The sequence below is a fragment of the Malus domestica genome, chromosome 02 (assembly GCF_042453785.1).
Source record: "Malus domestica chromosome 02, GDT2T_hap1".
In the NCBI taxonomy this organism is placed as follows: Eukaryota; Viridiplantae; Streptophyta; class Magnoliopsida; order Rosales; family Rosaceae; genus Malus; species Malus domestica.
The window spans coordinates 5,032,976-5,058,002 of NC_091662.1; the positions used below are offsets into that span (position 1 = coordinate 5,032,976).

The 25,027-nt window shown below is 40.1% G+C and overlaps 3 protein-coding genes across 8 annotated transcripts; 1 reads left to right on the top strand and 2 right to left on the bottom strand.

Annotated features, from left to right (window-relative positions):
* Positions 1-7,274: 7,274 nt before the first annotated feature.
* Positions 7,275-9,922, bottom strand: LOC103418043 (senescence/dehydration-associated protein At4g35985, chloroplastic-like). Its single transcript, XM_008356194.4, has 5 exons — positions 8,843-9,922; positions 8,338-8,465; positions 8,085-8,251; positions 7,807-7,891; positions 7,275-7,560 (listed from the first exon to the last, which is right to left on the bottom strand). Exons 1-5 carry the CDS (start codon positions 9,431-9,433, stop codon positions 7,368-7,370), a joined length of 1,164 nt encoding a protein of 387 aa, XP_008354416.2. The 5' UTR covers positions 9,434-9,922; the 3' UTR covers positions 7,275-7,367.
* A 2,791-nt stretch (positions 9,923-12,713) lies between these two features.
* On the top strand, positions 12,714-14,637 carry LOC103406788 (cytochrome B5-like protein). Of its 5 annotated transcripts, none has more exons than XM_029087740.2 (6): positions 12,714-12,970; positions 13,326-13,437; positions 13,537-13,568; positions 13,662-13,739; positions 13,830-13,921; positions 14,421-14,637. In XM_029087740.2, the coding sequence occupies exons 2-6, from the start codon at positions 13,359-13,361 to the stop codon at positions 14,485-14,487; spliced, it is 348 nt and encodes a 115-aa protein (XP_028943573.1). In that variant the 5' UTR covers positions 12,714-12,970; positions 13,326-13,358; the 3' UTR covers positions 14,488-14,637. The 5 variants fall into 5 exon arrangements, with proteins under 5 accessions (XP_028943573.1, XP_028943557.1, XP_070662739.1 ...); XM_029087724.2 differs by having other exon boundaries at positions 12,816-12,974; XM_070806638.1 differs by having other exon boundaries at positions 12,826-13,124.
* Positions 14,638-15,232: 595 nt separating this feature from the next.
* LOC103449718 (uncharacterized) lies at positions 15,233-20,385 on the bottom strand. 2 transcript variants are annotated; one of them, XM_008389050.4, is made up of 14 exons: positions 19,966-20,385; positions 19,265-19,320; positions 18,962-19,136; positions 18,433-18,534; positions 18,077-18,148; positions 17,755-17,871; positions 17,585-17,662; positions 17,354-17,416; positions 17,153-17,249; positions 16,800-16,878; positions 16,507-16,718; positions 16,186-16,331; positions 15,818-15,940; positions 15,233-15,693 (listed from the first exon to the last, which is right to left on the bottom strand). In XM_008389050.4, exons 1-14 carry the CDS (start codon positions 20,059-20,061, stop codon positions 15,544-15,546), a joined length of 1,566 nt encoding a protein of 521 aa, XP_008387272.2. In that variant the 5' UTR covers positions 20,062-20,385; the 3' UTR covers positions 15,233-15,543. The 2 variants fall into 2 exon arrangements, with proteins under 2 accessions (XP_008387272.2, XP_070670294.1); XM_070814193.1 differs by lacking the exon at positions 15,818-15,940.
* Positions 20,386-25,027: the final 4,642 nt, after the last annotated feature.

Genomic DNA, 25,027 nt, shown 5'->3' on the forward strand with positions numbered 1-25,027 from the left:
TAGAGGATCCGGCGATGATCCGGCGATGATCCTCTCTCCAAAAAAAAAAATTCTATATTTAGCAAATATCGATGTGGTTTTCCTTTTTTATTTATTTTATATATAATGATTCTAAATGAATTTCAGATACATATTTCACACACTACATCTTGGATTTGGTTTATGATGCTGGTGTATCACATTGGCGGCCAAATGAAGACTGAAATGCTATGTCAGTCTTCACGACCCCAAAAAAGTAGATTGTCATGGCCAAATCATTAGTTGGTCCTTTAGAAGAAAAAAAATGTAGTTAGGTAGAGCAATATACCTTCTCTATACTCAATTTAAAAGATTTTTTTGGTATTTTCTAGTCTAGAATTTATTAGAATATCGCTAGAAAACTATGATCTATACTTATTTAGAGTTAAACCGCTCTAATAATTTTGCACAACTCAAATGCTTTGCTCTTCTCTACGTGGAGATATTTATAGAGAACAAGATACAAACCTAATCAAACAAATAAATCTAATCAAATAAGTAAACATAATTGAATAAGAAAAAACCTAATTCCTTGAGGACAAGAAAACGTAGACGTTAATAAAAGGCTAAATAGTCAAAATGGTCCATGAGATTTGTATAACTCATCACTTTGGTCCCTAACAATTCAAATCGATAAAAGTGGTCCCTGAGATTGTCCACCATCCATCATTTTGGTCCTTCCGTTAAAAACTTCGTTAAGTATCCTGGAGCTTTTGGCCGGAAGTTTGAACAATTTTCAGAACTTCGTAACTTAATCGTTTCTTAACCAAATTCGACCCATAATATATCAAAATGAAGATAGGAAAGTGTAGAATAAGATTATACCTATTTGGAAGCCCAACCAATGCCTGAGATGGCCGGAAAATAGCCTCAAAGTTGACTGGTCCGAGGGAAAACTGGAAAACTAGTCGAAAACTGGGTAAACTTTAAACGTTCATAACTTCTTCAATACTCAATGAAATCAAATGATTCAAAAACAAAAATCATACTTCTCGACGAAACGAAGAGAATGGTACCTTTGTAGACTGCTAAATCGCAGTGGTTTGGCCAGAAAAATACTCGAAAGTGGCTAACTCGAGACCAAGACATCCACTTTCGAGCCGTTTTCCGACCAAACCACATGAGTTAGCCATCTAAAAATGTACCATTCTCTTCGTTGCATCGAGAAGTATGATTTTCGTTTTTGAATCACTTTTTGAACGTTTAAAGTTTACCTAGTTTCCGGCGAGTTTTCCAGTTTTCCTTCGGACCAGTCAACTTTGAGACTATTTTCCTGCTATCTCCGGCAACCATTGGGCTTCTACATATGTATAATTTTATTCTACACTTTTCTATCTTCATTTTGATATATTATGGGTCGAATTTGGTTAAGAAACAATTGAGTTACGAAGCTTTGAAAATTGTCCAAACTTTCGGCCAAGAGCTTCGGGACACTTAACGGAGTTTTTAAAGGAATGACCAAAATGATGGATGGTGGACAATCTCAGGGACCCCTTTTATCGATTTGAAATGTTAGGGATCAAAGTGATGAGTTATGCAAATCTCAGAGACCATTTTAGCTATTTAGCCTTAATAAAATAACTTAAAACAAAGCATCTAAGTAAATAAAACCTTCCCTTTTCCTACATTTTCCAACGCTTAAGGGAGATGAATAATGAGAAAGAGACCAACTTCTTCCCCTAAACAATATAGTTCCATGTTTTTTCAGGTAATAATTACGTTGTGATTGTTAACGGTAGATGTAGTTTCATATTCTTTTTTACTCTTAAATTGCATTTGTTACAAGGAACTATATATGTAGTATAATGTACCAACCCCAGCCAAAAAAGTAGGCTTATTATTAGCTACGCTCCTTGTAACTTCATTTTGACCTCATTTTGTCGCTTGTAACTCAAAAGTTATCACTTTATTCTTTGAAACTCAAAATTTGTTTCACTTTGTCTTGTAGACTCTCACTTCTCCTTGAAATTTATAGGTCGCCTCCTGAAACATATGTGAGACCCACCACCGAAATAAATTTGATTATAAATCTTCATTATGTGTAAACATTCACAACAACAACAACAACAACAACAAAGCCTTTTCCCACTAAGTGGGGTCGGCTATATGAATCCTAGAACGCCATTGCGCTCGGTTTTGTATCATGTCCTCCGTTAGATCCAAGTACTCAAGTCTTTTCTTAGGGTCTCTTCCAAAGTTTTCCTAGGTCTTCCTCTACCCCTTCGGCCCTGAACCTCTGTCCCGTAGTCACATTTTCGAACCGGAGCGTCAGTAGGCCTTCTTTGCACATGTCCAAACCACCGGAACCGATTTTCTCTTATATTTCCTTCAATTTTGGCTACTCCTACTTTACCTCGGATATCCTCATTCCCAATCTTATCCTTTCTCGTGTGCCCATACATCCCACGAAGCATCCTCATCTCCGCTACACCCATTTTGTGTACGTGTTGATGCTTCACCGCCCAACATTCTATGCCATACAACATCGCTGGCCTTATTGCCGTCCTATAAAATTTTCCCTTGAGCTTCAGTGGCCTACGACGGTCACACAACACGCCGGATGCACTCTTACACTTCATCCATCCAGCTTATATTCTATGGTTGAGATCTCCATCTAATTCTCCGTTCTCTTGCAAGATAGATCCTAGGTAGCGAAAACGGTCACTTTTTGTGATCTTCGCTAGATTGCTCCGGTCATTAGTGTGGATAAGTATATAAATGGATAGAGATAGGAAAGCAAACACAAGATGTACGTGGTTCACCCAGATTGGCTACGTCCACGGAATAGAGGAGTTCTCATTAATTGTGAAGGGTTTACACAAGTACATATGTTCAAGCTCTCCTTTAGTGAGTACAAGTGAATGATTTAGTACAAATGACATTAGGAAATATTGTGGGAGAATGATCTCGTAACCACGAAACTTCTAAGTACCGGAGTGTGGTATCGTCTTGACCTTCCTTATCTGTCTCATAGGTAGATGTGACATCTTCTCTGGAAGTACTCTTCCTCCATCCAGGGGTGGTATCTGTAACTGGTGGAGATGAACAAGGTAATGTATCAATGTCACTTGAAGCTTACTTGTAGTTTCAGGCTTGGTCAAGCGCGATACAAACCATGTAGTAGGAGTCCCCCAAGTCGCCGAGCTAGGGGATCTGCTGAAAGAGGTGACAGACAAGGTAAGCAATTAGAGCTCCGGCTGATTGTTCACATTCTCCCTATCTTGCAGGCAGCATGAAGGATAAAGAAAAGAAAAATGAGAAGAGATGATATGGGATACTTTTGCTTTTGAAGAAGTAACTTTCCACAGGCTTATTCTTGAACTGGGCTGGAGGGTTTTCTGGTTTCCTCCAGAGTATAAGGCCGACTGAAGAATTTGAGGGTCAAAACAAGTCCATCAAATCTAGAGTACGTTCGACCCTGCTGATATGGGATACTTTTGCTTTTGACAGAGTAGTGGATGTATCGGCACGTGTGCTGTTACGCTTGTCTCCACATGCTTCCTTGTATCCTTCTCACTTGCCCTATCTGTTCCTCAGGCAGATGCGGTATCTTCCCTGGAAGCATAAGATGTTGAAGATGAGTACTCGAGAGCAATGCCAGGTAAGTAATCAGGTAAGGGGTTCCAGGCAGTCAGTTCCTGGCTGGAAGCTTGATTCCAAGTGCTGACTGATTGCTCTCTTTCTCCTTGTCTTGCAGGTAAGAACAAGGCCAAAGGAAAAGACAGGGAAAAAGCATGATATGGGATACTCTTTCTTTTAACCCTGATGATATGAGATATTCTTGCTCTAGTATAGCTTGTTTACAGAGGTATTATCGGGGGGAAAGAAAGCTGAATATTTCGAAAGGCTTCGTTGGGAGTGCCCTCTCAGATAAGAGGAAGGGTTGAGCATTTTTGCAGGTCTGCCTGTCCGTTGGGGATGGAGGTCAACATATATAGGAGTCTCCCTAACATCAAGTAATAATGCTACTCCTTTACCCTGCTTGGTCATAGCACGGTAGTGGGAGCTGCCAGCTTCACAAGTTTTAACTCTGTCAGAGCACTTTGAAAAAGTGGTCTGTGGTATCTGGAAAGCTGATGTTGCGTGTGAAGATTACAGACAAGCTTTATCCAAGGAGATCCAGCTCTTGAAGTTGGGAAAGTGGTGCCTCTTCGGTTTTCGAACAAGCAATCCTGTCGGGGATCTGGCTCTCTAGATTCGGAGAACGATGCCTCTTCGATTTTTGAGAAAGCAATCCTGCTGGGGGTCTGGCTCTCGAGATTCGGAGAGCGGTGTCTTCGATTTTTGAGAAAGTAATCATGTTGGGAATCTGGTTCTCGAGATTCGGAGGGCGGTGCCTCTTCGATTTTGGAGCAAGCAATCTTGTTGGGAGTGTTTTCTCGAATGTGAGTAAAGGTTGGGCATGTTTGCTAGTCTACCTTGCCACGAAGCACAGAGGTTGACACACAGGGACTTTCCAATTATCCAGCAGTGGTACTGTTCCTTTACCCTCTTTTCGATTTTTGAGAAAGTAATCATGTTAGGAGTCTGGCTCTCGAGATTCGGAGGGCGGTGCCTCTTCGATTTTGGAGCAAGCAATCTTGTTGGGGGTGTTTTCTCGAATGTGAGTAAAGGTTGGGCATGTTTGCTAGTCTACCTTGCCACGAAGCACAGATGTTGACACACAGGGACTTTCCAATTATCCAGCAGTGGTACTGTTCCTTTACCCTCTCTTCGATTTTTGAGAAAGTAATCATGTTGGGAGTCTGGCTCTCGAGATTCGGAGGGCGGTGCCTCTTCGATTTTGGAGCAAGCAATCTTGTTGGGAGTGTTTTCTCGAATGTGAGTAAAGGTTGGGCATGTTTGCTAGTCTACCTTGCCACGAAGCACAGAGGTTGACACACCGGGACTTTCCAATTATCCAGCAGTGGTACTGTTCCTTTACCCTTATGGGTAATAATATGGTAGCTAAACCTTCAAAATTTATGTGTCTAAACTTTGTTAGTGTTGTTTCTTTGCTATTCTTTTACCCTTCTTGGTCAGAGCGATGTAGTGGGAGCTGCAAGCTTCACGTGTCTCAACTTTGTCAGAGAACTTTGGCAAAGTTATATGTGGTACCCATGAGCTACTGTTGCGTGTGGGAAGTGGGTGATTGAACAGTACGATTCATGTGCTTTCTACTTCGCCAGAAATCTTCGACAGAATGCCCATAATTTCCGCAAAGCTGAGTGCGTGTGACAGGTGCTGACAAGGCTGGAAAAGTAGGTGCCTCTTCGATTTTTTAGATCGGCCCTCGTGTTCTCTGAGCAGCCCAGCTTTTGAGAAAGCAAGCCTCTTCGATTTCTGAGATCGGCCTTCGTGGTCTTTGAGCAACCCAGCTTTTGAGAAAGCAAACGCCTCTTCGATTTCTGAGATCGACCCTCGTGGTCTCTGAGCAGCCCAGCTTTTGAGAAAGCAAACGCCTCTTCGATTTCTGAGCAGGCGCCTCTTCGATTTCTGAAGCTTCGTCGAGTGCAGATTTTTATAGGGGCTGACATTAAGTTCCAAAGCACACTTGAATATCCACCAATAGAAGCTCCATTCTTGCACTTCTAAGATCTTGATTTGTCCGACCTCTTCTCTCTTCAACACCTTTGAAAATGTCTGGCCCCTCCGACCGTCGTTTTGACTTGAACCTTGTTGAAGAGGCAGCCCCGCCTTCTCCAGACAACATATGGCGCCCATCCTTCGTCTCCCATACTGGTCCTCTTACCGTTGGGGATTCCGTGATGAAGAATGATATGACCGCTGCGGTAGTGGCCAGGAACATTCTCACTCCCAAAGATAACAGACTACTTTCCAAACGGTCTGATGAGTTGGCTGTTAAGGATTATCTGGCTCTTAGTGTTCAGTGTGCAGGTTCTGTGTCTAATATGGCCCAACGCCTATTTGCTCGAACCCGCCAAGTTGAATCATTGGCGGCTGAAGTGATGAGTCTCAAACAGGAGATTAGAGGGCTCAAGCATGAGAATAAACAGTTGCACCGGCTCGCACATGACTATGCTACAAACATGAAGAGGAAGCTTGACCAGATGAAGGAATCTGATGGTCAGGTTTTACTTGATCATCAGAGATTTGTGGGTTTGTTCCAAAGGCATTTATTGCCTTCGTCTTCTGGGGCTGTACCGCATAATGAAGCTCCAAATGATCAACCTCTGATGCCTCCTCCTTCTAGGGTTCTGTCCAGTACTGAGGCTCCAAATGATCCCCCTCCGGTGCCTTCTCTTTCTAGGGCTCTACCGACTGCTGAGACTTCTCCTAAGCAACCTTTGTGAATGCTCCCTCTTGTTTGTTTATTTTGACTCAAGTATATGTACATATTTGTAACTTATCGGGGATATCAATAAATATGCTTTCCTTCATTTCAACGTATTGTGTTAAATACACCAAAGCCTTCTTCGCTAAGTTCTTTGAATTTTCTTTTGTTGAAGCTTGTATGTTGAAGCTTTGTCAGTGGAGCATGTAGGTTGAGGTAGTGTTCCCTTAATTTCCCGAGTGAGGAAAACTTCTCGGTTGGAGACTTGGAAAATCCAAGTCACTGAGTGGGATCGGCTATATGAATCTTAGAACGCCATTGTGTTCTGTCCTGTGTCATGTCCTCCGTTAGATCCAAGTACTCTAAGTCTTTTCTTAGGGTCTCTTCCAAAGTTTTCCTAGGTCTTCCTCTACCCCTTCGGCCCTGAACCTCTGTCCCATAGTTGCATCTTCTAATCGGAGCGTCAGTAGGCCTTCTTTGCACATGTCCAAACCACCGTAACCGATTTTCTCTCATCTTTCCTTCAATTTCGGCTACTCCTACTTTACCCCGGATATCCTCATTCCTAATCTTATCCTCATTATGTGTAAACATTCAACAATAAAAAAAATAAAGTTTAAAAGAAATTGAAGAGATGAAAAAAAACAAAAAAAAAACAACTTGATTAGCCTGGCCTAGCCAAATTAAACTCACATAAGAAATTAACAGATCAAAGGCAATGTGAATTGAATTTTGAATTTTATAGAGACGACTTTCAAGTTTCAGAGGCAAAATAATATCAAAATCGAGTTCCGGATGGTAAAGTGGAGCAAACTATTGAGTTTCGAAGAGTAAAGTGGTGATTTTTGAGTTAAAAGGGAATAGAGGAAGATTAAAATCGAGTTCCAGGAAATGTATCTAAAAATAAGGCAAAAAAAACTGAAATAAGAAAAGTGTTTCAAACTTGAAATTCCCACTTCCAATATGCAATGCTTGTTAAGAATAGGTTCAATAACGATTAGAATTAATCCATAGTGGCAACTTTTTACACATCCATCAAACATCCCAACACTAATTAACAAATCTCAGATGGCTTTTAAGAATCTTTGCTTCTATTTTTGACAGCATTCTTGACTCCTTTTCTGACAGCATTCTTGAGCACTCCTGTTTTGACAGATGATGCTGGATTGATGGCCTTTCTAATTTTGAAGACGTTCCAAGCAATGCAAGCACAATGCCCCGCTGTTGCAATCACATCCTCAGTTGCCTCCCCTGCACTCTCCCCAAACCTGCCGGTTCCCAACATTACTAGCAATTCAACTCACATATCCAAGAATCAAAAGTGTATATATGACGGGAAATATGCATAATTAGAACTGGTTATAATCTTTTGATAGAGAATATAAATAAAAAGACACCAAACAGACTGTAAGCTGTCTATATAAACGCGGTTTAGTACTTCATTATGTAATAGCCGACCCCACTTAGTGGGAAAAGGCTTTGTTGTTGTTGTTGTTGTTGTTGGTCATTATTACCTGTTGCTGACGATTCTACCAGCAGCACCCTTGGTAGCTGATAGGGCTTGTTTCTCTGCAACTTCAGCTGCATCCAAAATCTTATCTGCAATTTGCAGGATGAACCATATTTCAATATGTAGCCTTGGCAATGTGGAGAATTTTTCGAATATGCATTCAAAGGAACGGCTATATTTAAATGTTTTAGATCAAACCATTATATATGACGGTATACTGAATCTCAAAAAGCAATGTATGGCAGAATTTTCGATGTAAAGAATGTATGAATTTGAACTTACTGATGGCATCAAGTGAAGCCAAGAGGACCTGTCCCGGAACCAAGGCGAAGAATGACTTCCCTGCTTTGGAGTTGACTACCGGCCCCATCACCGATCCGGTCGCAATACCAACCCCATCAAGCATAGCTTTGCTGAGCTTTGATGTCATCTTTGACAAATTTTTCACACTGAATCATGGCAATACAGAAGATCCATTCACTTGAGAACCTTTCAATACACGCACACAAAATAATGTAAAGAAAATGTGTCTAACCGTTTTAAGTTCTTGTTGATTCCACTCTTCTTTTTTGCAGCAGATTTGCTGCTACTGCTTCCTTGTTCTTTGACATAACTTTTCCCCTCCACGGGACGAGCCAATGTCGCTTCCCCTCCCTTTTGGACCTGTTTTCTTCTCCCATCATGCAAATTATTGTTAGATGTTTGAAATTGATCATTTGAACAAAAAAAAAAAAAAAAACAGTTTTAAGTTGTCACAGAATAAGTTACCAATATATATCAAACTTATGTCGTCCCAGACATATTACAGTACCGCAATTTGTAAAATCTTTGACCATTAAAACTTTGTAAATCGGGATATTAACTTTTGTTACATGTTGTACTGTTTTTAGGGTTAAAAGAATGTTGGCTCGGCCAAGTTAACTAGGGCGTGTGTTTCCCATATGAAGCAAAGTTCGAATTCTTGGCACCAAATTTAAATAAATTGTGTGTAAAATACAAAAATTAAATCGCTTGTTTAAAATAAAAAGCCAAAAACAAACCTGATTGGTGTAAGCATTGCTACACATGAAGATCCCCCTCACAATCTGACCAGTCCCTCCCGCAATCGCCTTGGCCAACACATTATTATAATCTTCAATCCTTGGAGCATACTCCTTCCAATCAACCCCCTTATTTTTATTATTCTTGGTCGATGTGGCACTAAAGCAAGTGTGCTCCATCAAAAACGAATCCAGAAACGCCAACTGACTCTCACACTGGTCGGGAAAAGTGACACCGTAGCTCAGCGGATCGCCGTCCTTCATGGGGAGGGAGAAGAGGTAGTGCAAAGCGTCGAGCTTCACGACCGGCTCGTCGTTTGTCAGCGGCCACTGAAGTTCTTCGCCGACTTTGATTATGGTGGCCAGAGTAACGTTGTTTTCCAAGATGTTTTCGAGGACGAAGTCGCCGCTTGCGAGCTCTAGGGTTTCTCCTTCGTCCATGAGGTTGACTCTGCATCCTGGGATTTGGAGGAAGACTTGCTGCTGGATGTTTTTGGGTTGTTGGAATTGCTCAGTAGGGTCTTGGGTTCCGTACTGCGGCGGAGGTGTGGTTTTGGGTTTGGAACGGTGTGAACGACTGAAGCAACCCATTTCTTTGTTTTGAAGGAAACTAAACTGTTTGTGGTTGTAATTTGAGAGGGATTGGAGCAGCAAAGAAGGTGACGAAAAAGGCAGCTGTGTTAAGAGGAAAAGTTATTGAAATAATTGATGCTTTGTTTGCATCTTTATGCTATTCGTCTGCGTCAGTGTAATTATCGTGTGGCTTTCGGTGGAGAATTTAGAGGGTGCCAACTGTCGATATGATGCTGAATAATCAGTAAAGTACAGACAAACCTTGCAGGCTTCAAAGAGGTTTGAAGTGTGAACTCAAGTGCTTTTGTTTCAGATTATCGACCTAAGGATATTATTTGTGTTTCCATGTCACTTGTGAGTCGTGACTAATGTATTTTATTGTTGGATATTATTATCGGATAGTTTAATTTTTATTGTTTAGATATTATTACCGGATAGCTTATTCTACTTTTTTATCATTAAAATATTATTTTTATAAAAATTATTTAATTTATAGATCTCGTTTAGTTATTCATGCATGTGAAACAATAAATAATTTTGCTAACAAGTAATTTTTTTATCACGAGTTAATTATTTGTTTGATACATATAAATAGCTGAAATAATATTCTTAATTGAATAATTTTTTTGTAGATATAATCTTCAAATTATGATAAAAGTTGAACTTGTCCTATTGTAATATTTGTAAGGTAAAATTAGGTTAACCATGAGTGAGGATTAACTAGACTCCCTCTATATAGGAGAACGCAAACATTATTCTATAGAGAATTTGGTTTACTATCACAATAGCATTCGTTTTAATAAAATAATTCATATTATTAGATTTGATGGGTACATACATTGGATCATGATATTTTACTTGCTACTCAGTCCTACAGCTTTAAATTTTAATAAAATAATTTATATTATTAGTATAAAAATATTATTGTACTAAAAAAGAAATATAATATCCCACTCGTAACCGAAAGCCGTAATTGACTAATCTCCTAAGTTGAATGTCAGTCACACAATAATATTAAATTGAATGGTGAGCGAACTTCAAGTATTAAAGCAAAAGTCCAAAAGCCCACTGTAGCAAAGCACATACGTGTGTGAGAGATTCCAACAATTTCCACACGCACTGGTGTGTTGATATTCTACAGCCTGCGCTTGCGAACTATGTTGCACGGACACTTTGAAACCTCGAAATGACGGTGTCGACATTCTAACGTGAATTTAAAAATAAGCACTAATCACAACTGTTTCATACACGGTTGGAATTAGGTGCAACGGATGAGCAACCAACCTTTCATGATAGTTAGAATTTGTCTATTATTGCATCTATATATAATGAATTCCTTGCTTACAAAGAAAAGGTTCTACGTTCAGATGTCTATTATTACCATTAGAATATAGGGGTCTTTAAGTAAGTAGAAGAATTCTTTTACAACTACTATGTCTTCGACAGGTAAGTCTTGTACTCATATATATTAATATGTGATTTAGGATTCATGTCGAGTTTAATATTAGTTCCAACACACACTTTACATACATGGTCAACAGTTTAAACACGATCAAGACACGGTAAAGAAATTCTTGTAAATATAAATAGCATTTTCGAGCAATTTTGTAAACCCAAAATTTGCCGATCTGGACAACAGTCAGTCTTTCTGTACTAGTTTGGTACTGTGATGCTTTTATAAAAAATGGGTATAGAAAAAAGCTGAGCTCAAAAATGTATTTGGTAAATACTTAAAACAACTTATTTTCACAGTTTTGGATGAAAAAAAAGCTCAAAACGTGAAGAAACAAAAATAAATCTATTCTTAAAGCACAGTAAAAACATTTTTTTTCATACCAAACCATCTACATCTCTCTCTCTCTCTCTCTCTCTCTCTCTCTCTTCCGAAGCGACCCGCGGAGCATTTTCTTTCGTCTCCGAACAGATATCCTCAAATCATTGGCTGGATTTTCCAAACTTTCCGCTGACGGACAACCTCAAATCATGAGTCAGTAACTCAGCATCTTGACCCAACCAACCAGTCAGACAGGTACGTCGTCTCTGCGAATTTGCTTGAGTGAGCATGCAATGCATATAAAACACTTTCTTCTATCTAATAAGCCTCTTACCATTTATAAAAAAAATAAAATACAAAAAAGAAGTTATATATGTTATGTTCAATCAAAGTTTTAAAAGACGCTATATGTTAGTCTGGACGGTGAGTTGACGTCCACTGGCCAAGCGGAATCTAGACACATTTATGTAAATTTAATATAAATTAATTAAATTTACAATATCATATATAAATAATATGTCTTTTAAAAAAAATAATATATGTGATGTTAGAATTTAAATACATACTAATGTAAATTGTCTTAAAAGAAAAAAGAATAATAAAACAATAGAAAATTGAGGAGATGGTAAAGAGAGTTCCAGGAGGATCCTCACCGGATCCTTTTTGGAGGATTTCGGGGGATCCTCCAATCACATCTATTTATCATATATCGTACGATCAAAAATCATTATAATTTTTTTATTTAAAATTGAATATAAACAGTATCTGACAAAAATTAACGGCACGATGTACGATGAATGAATGTGATTGGAGGATCTCTGATCCGGAATCCTCACAAAAAGAATCCGACGAGAATCTTCTCTCAAGATAGAGTTATTATTCTTTTTACCAGTTTTTGTAAATGGTCTTAAAAGAAATAAAAAAAATGGTAAAGAGGAAACTCGTGCAACCAAAATAGAGGAGATGGTAAGACCATAAAGAATTCACCCGTTCGTTTAAATTGAAAGTTAATGTGGTGGTTCCCACCCATTCATCTTCTTCCTCGCGACTTGCAACATCATTTTTCTGGATTGATAAAAAATTTCAGATCCCTACGTCTTCTCATATGTCGGCCTAGCTTCCGCCCAGACTTGCATAGCTCTGCCTAGACCCGCCTAATCCCACCTAGCGTCTGCCTAATATGTTTTCCGATTTTGCGATCGATTAGGAATTAATGGCAGGGCCCGGTAACCGTCCAGCGCCTAGGCAGCTGCCTAGGCCAATTTTTAGAACACTATGTTCAATCGAGAGTTGCAACCTAAACCGTCTATGCACCTTTTCTTATTTTTTAAGTGCCTATTAATTAATTATAGCAATGGTCACTAAATGCGAGGTCTAGACAGCACTAACATTGAACATGACATTATGCAAAGTTGTGCACCTTCTAATTTATTGTCATAAACCTAGGTGTACAATTTTACTCGAAGCAGTGCTAGTAACTTTTGTTCTCTACCAAAATGGGCAAATATATTTGTTCAAACATCCATCTCGTATACCAAAAAAAAAATAAATAAATAAAAAAAAAATCTTCTCCTGCTTGGGCCCATTGAGGCCCAATACTAAACCATTATCAGATGTAGGCTTCTCACAATTCAACAACAAAATCTATATGGCCCACACGATTACACAACAGAGTGCAGAGAGAGAGTGCGTCTGAGTCATACAGTTCTCCCTCTAAGATCTCGAAGCGAATCCGCCTATCAAGCTCTCAGTCGCCATCGCCGGAAAATCCACTCCAATCTGCAGGTCTCTCCCTCCTTCTCTCTCTCTCTCTCTCTCGCTCTCTCTCTTTCACTCTCTCTCTCTCTCTCTCTCTCTCTCTCTCTCTCTCTAATATTGCGCCCTGCCTCAAAATCTAGAATCTTTAAAAACCTCGGCAGCTCCAAACACATTCTGGTAACTCGTACTTCAAGAACCCAGTTGGTCTTTCGAGTCGGTTAAAATCCTAGTAAACTGCTTGGTTTCAAAAAAATGCGAACCCAACAAACAGTGTCTTTTTGTGTGTGTTTATTATCTAACTTAATTGAAAAAGGAGCTTGAGCTCATGTGAAATTTGCCACATTATCTTATCTGTTCTCGTTGGTTGGTTGGTTTTAGAATTCCGAAGTGTAAATATCTCAGCTTTGAGATATGATGATCGCCGCGGTGGCGCTGGTGGCGGTTATCCTTCTGGTAGCTTTCTTTTTGATCCCACGAGGCCCAAAATATGGTATTTTCTTCTTGGTTAATCTTGAAAAACAAAATAAAGTTGTACTAGATTCAAAAGATTCAACTTTTATAACTAAAAAAAATGTTTGTTTCGATGCAGGGAAAGTAAAGAAAGTTCTGTCGAATGAGAAGGTAATTGTAATTATTAGCAACATTAACACCCAAAAATTAAGATTGTTTTTTAAGGAACTGTTTGTGTTACCTTAATTTTCTGGTTTTCTTCAGCCGGCCAGAGTGTACACGAAAGCTGATGTCTCGTTGCATAACAAGCGAACGGATTGTTGGATAATTATTAAAGACAAGGTAACATTTCGATTTTTCAGTTCCTTAGGCTCTCTTGTTTTCCATGGATTCACACTTGCATAATCCTTGTGTTAACAACAAACGTTGTAGGTATATGATATTACCTCGTACGTAGAGGAGCACCCGGGTGGTGATGCCATTTTAGATCATGCTGGGGATGATTCGACTGAAGGGTTTTTCGGGTGAGTATCGCTTGTTTTCGTTGTCACTAGATGGAAGCTTTTTTTCTTCACTCACACTCGTGGTTCCATCCCTAAATTCTTACGACAAAGTCTTACTCACCAACTGATAATTTCATGATCGATTATTTCGCCGGATGTGTGTTGATTAATGTATGTGACTGCATAATATTCAGAAAAGCCTTGTCCATCTACTTGGGATTGATTACTGATGTATGTTTAGGAGAAGCTCCGAACATAGTGTCTCGTAATATGTTGTGATTGTTCTTAGTTTGTGCAAAATCTGAATGTTTGTTAAGTTGGTAGTTCCGGTACAGGAAAGGCAGAAGTTCTTGTCCTCCTGCTCTGTTTAAAACTAAACCGCTTGTTCTTTCTTAAATCTTTCCTAACCCGAAATCTAAGAATCAACGGAATGTATGTAGACATCAGCACATTGTTTTGCATTTGCAAGGTTGTATCAGTTCCTGACATTTTCTTGTTATGTTTACTTTTGGTGTGGTAGCCCGCAGCATGCAACCCGAGTCTTTGACATGATCGACGACTTTTACATTGGAGATCTGGTGCTGTGACCAACTCGGAGTCATATTTCTCTCTTTTGTAATATCGGATGGGGAATGTACTTTGCCATTCCGTTTTTCTCTTTGCATTTCCATTTCTTGATTGCAGCAATGTATCTGTACACACTTTGCAGTGGGTTTTAGTGAGAAATTTTTCCTTTATCTGCTGACTAAATTGAAAGGGCACCATTTGGTGTGGAAGCCAGACTTGTGGCAAGGAGGCTGAAATGCTTTTGTGAGTCTTCTCGGTCCCCGGAAGGGGTGAATAACCGTGGCTTGCCACCAATTGTCCCCCTTTTAAAAAAAATAAAGGGCACATTACCGAGATCTTTTGGTTGTTGATCGGGTTCATGTTATAAATTTTAGGGCTCCTCACAAGTACACCCTTCAAAACTCATATTTCATAGTCAATACACTTGCGTTTCGTTCTCCGATTCAAACTTTCAAAGTTTTTCGACTTTTGAGATTGGCATGATTTCTCACTTTGGCTCCCGAGATGTAAAATCAATAGAAGTGGTCCCTAAACTTGTCCATCATCAATCGTGTTGGTCTTTCCGTGAAAAATCTTTGTTAAATTTAGGGTATTTTATCATATCAACCCCTTCACTTAAGCTGGTGATTTCTTCAATTAAACGGAAATTTTTCACAGAAGAACCAAAATAATTGACGATGAACAATCTCAAATACTATTTTGGCTAAATATCTTCTTGGCTACAGATGAAAATGAAGGGAAGAGCCAACAGTGCAACACTGGAAATGGAATCAAATCTCTACTTGCTATCATCTGAATCTCAACTGTATAAGAATTTGAATTACATCACTAAAAAGAAAAGGGGTGCAAATTACAAATCAACCAAGGCAGGTCAGGTTTGAGGCTGAAGAACAAATGGATTGAATGGGGTTTTGAAAAAATGAGACTAAAATTCCTAAAACACTTTAAATCAATCAATAATTGAATGGCCAACCAATCTAACCCCAACAATTTTTTTCTTCTAACAATCTCGTCGCCCATCCGATCTTTCAACGCCAGGCAAACCGATCGAAAGGCATTTTCTCCAATCACATTCGCTAGATATCGTATTTCTTCGGCTGACACCATTGTGCCAAACTTCTAGCCAAAGAGCTGAGGAATGACAGTTTCGGAGGAGCTCCTTTCTTCCCTAAATGCTTTCCTCCCAAGTCCGTATATATCGGACCCATATCCTTGCTTCGTTCAATCTTCAGCGAAAACATACAAATTATAATTCAGAACATGCAGCTCAAACGTTGTACATTGTTTCCCTTCATATGTAGGGAAAAATGAAGTCTTTAAAGCTAAGAAGAAAGGCCTTAGACGGCATACCTTGAATATCTTCCCATCCTTTAAGTGATATCGAATACCAGACCAATTTATGGACTGAGAGAAATGAGAACGGAAGGCAGAGATGGGGTATAAAAAATTATCTACTATAAGTGCGATAAAAACCTGCCAAATCGAAAACCAGTGAATGAGAATTAGAGAATACCCAGTAGCCATCATCAAGACGCTCCAGAGCTCCAACTAAGTATGAAGTTTGGATCTTTAAAGAGATGGAGATTACGAAACTCTGATTTTTCTATGGTACTTCAAAATACTTTCAGTCAAGATATTTAGTTAAGTGTAATATACAGCATTCAAGACACAAATAATGAAATTCACAATTCTTCGAGTGTATAGAGATGGATACTTACAAGGCTCCAGTTGTAAGTAGCAAGTGAGAGTTTAGGAGCCTCCGGCGATAACATGTTGCATAAATGAACTTCTATCCTGGTCAAGTTCCACATTGAAAGAAGTTCGATAAATGTGCATGTCGCTAGGCAGCCTACCAGTTTCAATCCTGAGAAAGGGTGGATGAACATTTAAGAGTTTGAGAAACGTTTGGTTTCTTTTAGGCAAGGAATCATAATCATATAAACGGGATAGAGAATCAAATTTTATCTTGCACAATGGTTTTCTGCATTAGCATTTGAATCAACGCTACCAACCTACCTAAAAGAGAAAAGAGTGCTCACCACCAAAAGTGAAGGTTGTTTCCTCGATTGAATACCCCGTAATATACATTCGTAGGGCTGCAGTGATATGAATAATGGCCATTAAGAATGGTGTTACAAATCCCCACGAGAGATAGCAGTGGACGGTAAACAATGCACGGTTCATAATCCAGTTAACTGTTGTTGTATATGATTCCAACACAAATGTCTGCTTCCTCAAGTAGTTCCAATACCTACATGAAAAGTCAAAAGATGTAAGCATGAAGTATGACTGCATTTTTACTTTTTTTAGTAAACAAGTGTGCATTACAAACCTTGGAAAACTAAGATCACTTGCAAGCGGATGGGGGAAAACGGCAACTGGAGGTGATGTGATGAGCCTTTTATGAGCACCTGGAAAAGTCATAACATCAGCAACAATGCATAGCCACTTTAAAACCATACAGAACCAAATCATGCAAAAAACCCTGATGTAATGTCTCCCTTTCCCTTGTAAACGTTTCCCCCCCAAAGGCGATTTAAAAACACCAATACAAAGGGAGAGCAGTAGAACACTTGAACAGCCAAAAAAAAAAGGTATGCACAAGACAGGGTAATTATATCAGATTGACAAGATGAATGCATCTAAGCCTTCACCTAGCACAGAAAACATCAATGAGTATATTACCAGCTATAGCTGCGAGAGTCATATCGTCAGAGTAACCGCCATTTTTAAGTCCTGTGACCACTCCATAGCGGTCGAGTCTAAAATCATCTGCATGCATCTGCAAGGAATTTAAAACAGTTAAAACAGCAAGAAATTTAAAACAACCAAAACGGCATGACGATTTTGTGCATGCAGGACTTAAAGAAGGTTACTACTACTTACCATCATGCATCCTCCCCACAGAAAGAATGTCCTTCCACCAGTAGCAAAGCCCATTGAGCAAGGCTTTACAAAACAATTTGCAGATGACTAGAAGTCAGACTTCAAATAAGATATAGGAGGAAGCTTAACGTAAAATACAAGAAATAACTACTAAAAATTTATACACACGTGTATTTAGATGTTAAAATACAGATATATGTATAAGAAATTTTTTGAAGAACAAGTAGGTACCATATGATATTCATAAATGCAGTAACTCCCTAAGCTTCCCGAAGGCAAATCAAGGGGGTATCCGGTTTGGATAAATATCTGCACATTATTTAAAACAGAATTAACAACATAACAGAACCCACAGCTAACACACCACAGTATACGATAGGATCAGCATACAAAAATTTTACATCAGGATTTTTCTCCATCTCGGAGGTTAGGGCTCCAATCGACCCAGGGTGAAGCCTAACATCATCATCCAAAAATAATACATACTTGCTGTCTTTGTGCATTTTCTCCACTCCAATCTGCAAAAAGAGATTACGATCTAGTAATTGATATAATTAGTCACTACAGAATGACATGCTTTAAAGTTCGAACCATGTATGCAAAGAGATTTAAACAAGAAGAAAAATTACACAACAATGAATCTGATACTTTATACAGTGTAGACATATACCCCACTGCACAAGCATAGTAGCAAAGAGTAAATTATTTTAATCAGGTACATACCAATTGGTTGTGAATTTTCTGACTACAGGTTGTTGAAAGACCAGCCACAACAATCTTAGCATCAACCTCGTCCTGCAAGGAAACGAAGTTAAAGTTAAAACACATCATCTGGGCACACATGTAACCATATACATGTTACACATTAAACTTATAGGGAAGATGAAAGACCAGCCACAACAATCTTAGCATCAGCCTTGTCTTGCAAGGAAATGAAGTTAAACTTAAAACAGGTCATCTGGGCACACATGTTAGGCATTAAACTTACGCTTCCAGGCATATATTATATGACCTTTCCTGGATGTTCTTGAGTTCTTCTTATATTAAAGAAACCATGATTATTGGGAAGTTGTGTATACCTTAAGATCTGACAGCAGCAAAGATACAGCACGATAAGCAGGGTCTTCTCTGCTTTCCACGATAAACATAAATTCTAAGGGACCACCATAGAGAGAAGTGACCTGTGTTCATTAATGCAACAAAATAGTTCAGACCATATTGGAAGAAAACCTTGGATACAAATTTAACCAATTAAATCAGTTAGCACAAGGATTTTGGACACTTCACCATATAATCTATCATTTAAAAGGTGTTGAAGATATGATAATTGTTTTAACAGCTCCTTTTTTCCCCAAAGAAGTAAACCAAAGAAAACTCTTAGCATCCCCGTCGAAAGATATATAATTTGATATGTAAATTGGGGATTGGTAACAATACTTACATGTATCGAATACAACCACCATCTCGATTGTATTAAGTACAAATATTCACATGAATTATATATGACCATCAGATGATGATTGAAGTAAATACATGCAATTATTGTAGCCAAATTCGTAAATTTATGTTGTTTTTATTGACAGGACCAAAGCAATGTGCCCCTCTAACCTGGCTTCTCCAATTGTGTAAATTGTGTTCTCCAAATCCCTTCAAAGGCATAACAACGGTTACTCTTGGCAGTTTGAGCTGATTTGAGTGCTCAAGTTCAGCGATATCATGGCAAAGGAAAGCAAAGCTATTGCCTCGTTGCATACTATCCTTCATCCGATTAATCTCCCTATTCCTGTGCGGTTCACATAACGAAGAAAAAAATGTTGAATATCAAGCACATAATGGATTTAACACCGAACGAGCACGGTGGCCATGCTAGTAGTTGATATTACATTGAAGTCAGAATATAAACTCAAGTACCTGACATAAGCCGCACAAGCCCATCCGAAAGCAAGAACCAAACAGATTAGACAACCCTACGGCGCAAATACAGAAATTTAGACGTGCCCACCAAAAGAAAAACATAGTTTAACTATGTTAATCTAATATCACAAAGATATTAATCTTCCAAATCTCATTGCCCAATAGAGTGTAGTTTGAACTTCCTATGAAAAAAACTAATCTTTCAATTCGAAAGTAACATAAAGAATTGCCTAAGAAATTGCGAAATCAAGGAGTAATATAAGTCGATTTTTGAAGTGCCAATAACAATTCCCAATCCTAAAGCAGTCTACTTTTTTCAGATTAAACCTCATTTTCTGGATTTTTGACTTCTCTCTCACCCAGAAATCAAATAGTTGACCTCCATTGATTGCAACTACAGCGAATTTCACACAGAAATTCGAAAATTACTTTTAAGCCAAAAAGCATGAAGCTTTAATTTTTTTTTTCAATAATCGAAAATAAAAACTGCCGCCATAAATCGTAATTGAGGAAACTCAAACTTCGAATTTGAGGAATCGGCAATTCCAGAACCGAATCAGACGCGACGCCAAATTACAAATTAAACACAACGAAAAGAAAATTTTCCACTGAATTTTCTCGGCAACCAAACGGACCGGGATCTGAAAGAAACATAAAATGGCGAAAAAATCGAAACTTGAAGGAAAAAAAAAACAAACCTGGATCTGAACGAAGACCGCTGGCGGGCTGGAGAACGCTTTGCTGAGAGAGAAGAGTATCGAATCGAGAGGATCCAATGCAGACATTATTACCATACGCTCGTGTGATTATCTCTCTCTCTCTCTCTTTATATATATATGTATATATTTTAGGGAAGTCCCTCTCTTTCTTTGTTTCTCTCGGATAGCTTGTTATCGGTAGGACGAGACAAAGATTATGGCGAGGAGAGAATCCGCAGACATTCTCTCAGACCGCCATGGCCAACGAACAGCGTCGATAATCGCGACGGAGAGACGTAGGAGGGAGAGAGAGAGAGAGAAAGAGTGAGAGGAGAGAAAAGGGGGGGGGGGGGGGGGTTAGAGAGTGAGAGCGCGTAATTTTATATTTCGAAGCAGACGGAGGAAATTTGCAATTGCCTCGCTGGCTGCGGCTCATTGACCACACAATATAACACTATTTCCTTCCTGCACTTTTGCTGGCTTTCAAGAGAGAGGGTTGAAAAAGGACGGAGACCGATAGCGTTACATATTGATTCCTCCCTTTTCATTGGTCGTTTGGTCCCACGCTAATTCCGTCGCCTGATGTTATTATTTTACTATAACGATATTATTTACATTATGTGATGGAAGAAAAATTAGTATAGTGATATTGAACCCTGAGATTCAAATTTATAGTCTCTTACCTGTACAACAACAACAACAACAAAGCCTTTTCCCACTAAGTGGGGTCGGCTATATGAATCCTAGAACGCCATTGCGCTCGGTTTTGTGTCATGTCCTCCGTTAGATCCAAGTACTCTAAGTCTTTTCTTAGAGTCTCTTCCAAAGTTGTCCTAGGTCTTCCTCTACCCCTTCGGCCCTGAACCTCTGTCCCGTAGTCACATCTTCGAACCGGAGCGTCAGTCGGCCTTCTTTGCACATGTTCAAAATCACCGGAGCCGATTTTCTCTCATATTTCCTACAATTTCGGCTACTCCTACTTTACCTCGGATATCCTCATTCCCAATCTTATCCTTTCTCGTGTGCCCACACATCCCACGAAGCATCCTCATCTCCGCTACACCCATTTTGTGTACGTGTTGATGCTTCACCACCCAACATTCTGTGCCATACAACATCGCTAGCCTTATTGCCGTCCTATAAAATTTTCCCTTGAGCTTCAGTGGCCTACGACGGTCACACAACACGCCGGATGCAATCTTTCCATCCAACTCGTATTCTATGGTTGAGATCTCCATCTAATTCTCCGTTCTCTTGCAAGATAGATCCTAGGTAGCGAAAACGATCGCTTTTTGTGATCTTCGCTAGATTGCTCCGGTCATTAGTGTGGATAAGTATATAAATGGATAGAGATAGGAAAGCAAACACAAGATGTACGTGGTTCACCCAGATTGGCTACGTCCACGGAATAGAAGAGTTCTCATTAATTGTGAAGGGTTTACACAAGTACATAGGTTCAAGCTCTCATTTAGTGAGTACAAGTGAATGATTTAGTACAAATGACATTAGGAAATATTGTGGGAGAATGATCTCGTAATCACGAAACTTCTAAGTATCGGAGTGTGGTGTCGTCTTGACTTGCCTTATCTGTCTCATAGGTAGATGTGGCATCTTCTCTGGAAGTACTCTTCCTCCATCCAGGGGTGGTATCTTTAACTGGTGGAGATGCACAAGATAATGTATCAATTTCACTTGAAGCTTACTTGTAGTTTCAGGCTTGGTCAAGCGCGATACAAACCATGTAGTAGGAGTCCCCCAAGTCGCCGAGCTAGGGGGTCTGCTGAAAGAGGTGACAGACAAGGTAAGCAATCAGAGCTCCGACTGATTGTTCACCTTCTCCCCATCTTGCAGCAGCATGAAGGATAAAGAGAAGAAAAATGAGAAGAGATGATATGAGATACTTTTGCTTTTGAAGAAGTAACTTTCCACAGGCTTATTCTTGAACTGAGCTGGAGGGTTTTCTGGTTTCCTCCAGAGTATAAGGCCGACTGAAGAATTTGAGGGTCAAAACAAGTCCATCAAATCTAGAGTACGTTCCACCCTGCTGATATGGGATACTTTTGCTTTTGACAGAGTAATGAATGTATCGGCACGTGTGCTGTTACGCTTGTCTCCACATGCTTCCTTGTATCCTTCGCACTTGCCCTATCTGTTCCTCAAGCAGATGCGGAATCTTCCCTGGAAACATAAGATGTTGAAGATGAGTACTCAAGAGCAATGCCAGGTAAGTAATCAGGTAAGGGGTTCCAGGCAGTCAGTTCCTGGCTGGAAGCTTGATTCCAAGTGCTGACTGATTGCTCTCTTTCTCCTTGTCTTGCAGGTAAAAACAAGGCCAAAAGAAAAGACAGGGAAAAAGCATGATATGGGATACTCTTGCTTTTAACCCTGATGATATGAGATATTCTTGCTCTAGTATAGCTTGTTTGCAGAGGTATTATCGGGGGGAAAGAAAGCTGAATATTTCGAAAGGCTTCGTTGGGAGTGCCCTCTCAGATATGATGAAGGGTTGAGCATTTTTGCAGGTCTGCCTGTCCGTTGGGGATGGAGGTCGACATATATAGGAGTCTCCCTAACAACAAGTAGTAATGCTATTCCTTTACCCTGCTTGGTCATAGCACGGTAGTGGGAGCTGCCAGTTTCACATGTTTTAACTCTGTCAGAGCACTTTAAAAAAGTGGTCTGTGGTATCTGGCTCTCGAGATTCGGAGAACGATGCCTCTTCGATTTTTGAGAAAGCAATCATGCTGGGGGTATGACTCTCGAGATTCGGAGAGCAGTGTCTCTTCGATTTTTGAGGAAGTAATCATGTTGGGAGTCTGGCTCTCGAGATTCGGAGGGCGGTGCCTCTTCGATTTTGGAGCAAGCAATCTTGTTGGGAGTGTTGTCTCGAATGTGAGTAAAGGTTGGGCATGTTTGCTAGTCTACCTTGCCACGAAGCACAAAGGTTGACACACAGGGACTTTCCAATTATCCAGCAATGGTACTGTTCCTTTACCCTCTCTTCGATTTTGAGAAAGTAGTCATGTTGGAAGTCTGGCTCTCGAGATTCGGAGGACGGTGCCTCTTCGATTTTGGAGCAAGCAATCTTAGTGGGAGTGTTTTCTCGAATGTGAGTAAAGGTTGGGCATGTTTGCTAGTCTACCTTGCCACGAAGCACAGAGGTTGACACACAGGGACTTTCCAATTATCCAGCAGTGGTACTGTTCCTTTACAGTTGTGGGTAATAATATGGTAGCTAGACCTTCAAAATTTATGTGTCTAAACTTTTGTTAGTGCTGTTTCTTTGCTATTCTTTTACCTTTCTTGGTCAGAGCGATGTAGTGGGAGCTGCAAGCTTCACGTGCTCAACTTTGGCAGAGAACTTTGGCAAAGTTATTTGTGGTACCCATGAGCTATTGTTGCGTGTGGGAAGTTGGTGATTGAACAGTAAGATTCATGTGCTTTCTACTTCACCAGAAGTCTTCGACAGAATGCCCATAATTTCTGCAAAGTTGAGTGTGCGTGTGACAGGTGCTGACAAGGCTAGAAAAGTAGGTGCCTCTTCGATTTCTGAGATCGGCCCTCGTGGTCTCTGAGCAGCCCAGCTTTTGAGAAAGCGAGCGCCTCTTCGATTGATTCGGAGAACGATGCCTCATCGATTTTTTGAGAAAGCAATCATGCTGGGGGTCTGGCTCTCGAGATTCGGGGAGCAGTGTCTCTTCGATTTTTGAGAAAGTAATCATGTTGGGAGTCTGGCTCTCGAGATTCGGAGGGCGGTGCCTCTTCGATTTTGGAGCAAGCAATCTTGTTGGGAGTGTTTTCTCGAATGTGAGTAAAGGTTGGGCATGTTTGCTAGTCTACCTTGCCACGAAGCACAGAGGTTGACACACAGGGACTTTCCAATTATCCAGCAATGGTACTGTTCCTTTACCCTCTCTTCGATTTTTAAGAAAGTAGTCATGTTGGGAGTCTGGCTCTCGAGATTCGGAGGACGGTGCCTCTTCGATTTTGGAGCAAGCAATCTTATTGGGAGTGTTTTCTCGAATGTGAGTAAAGGTTGGGCATGTTTGCTAGTCTACCTTGCCACGAAGCACAGAGGTTGACACACAGGGACTTTCCAATTATCCAGCAGTGGTACTGTTCCTTTACCCTTGTGGGTAATAATATGGTAGCTAGACCTTCAAAATTTATGGGTCTAAACTTTGTTAGTGCTGTTTCTTTGCTATTCTTTTACCCTTCTTGGTCAGAGCGATGTAGTGGGAGCTGCAAGCTTCACGTGCTCAACTTTGGCAGAGAACTTTGGCAAAGTTATCTGTGGTACCCATGAGCTATTGTTGCGTGTGGGAAGTGGGTGATTGAACAGTAAGATTCATGTGTTTTCTACTTCCCCAGAAGTCTTTGACAGAATGCCCATAATTTCCGCAAAACTGAGTGTGCGTGTGACAGGTGCTGACAAGGCTGGAAAAGTAGATGCCTCTTCGATTTCTGAGATCGGCCCTCGTGGTCTCTGGGGAGCCCAGCTTTTGAGAAAGCGAGCGCATCTTCGATTTTTGAGATCGGCCTTCGTGGTCTTTGAGCAGCCCAACTTTTGAGAAAGCAAACGCCTCTTCGATTTCTGAGATCAACCCTCGTGATCTCTAAGCAGCCCAGCTTTTGAGAAAGCAAACGCCTCTTCGATTTCTGAGCAGGCGCCTCTTCGATTTCTGAGGCTTCGTCGAGTGCAGATTTTTATAGGGGCTGGCATTAAGTTCCAAAGCACACTTGAATCTCCACCAGTAGAAGCTTCATTCTTGCACTTCTAAGATCTTGATTTGTCCGACCTCTTCTCTCTTCAACACCTTTGAAAATGTATGGCCCCTCCGACCGTCGTTTTGACTTGAACCTTGTTAAAGAGGCAGCCCCGCCTTCTCCAGACAACATATGGCGCCCATCCTTCGTTTCCCCTACTGGTCCTCTTACCGTTGGGGATTCCGTGATGAAGAATGATATGACCGCTGCGGTGGTGGCCAGGAACCTTCTCACTCCCAAAGATAACAGACTACTTTCCAAACGGTTTGATGAGTTAGCTGTTAAGGATTCGCTG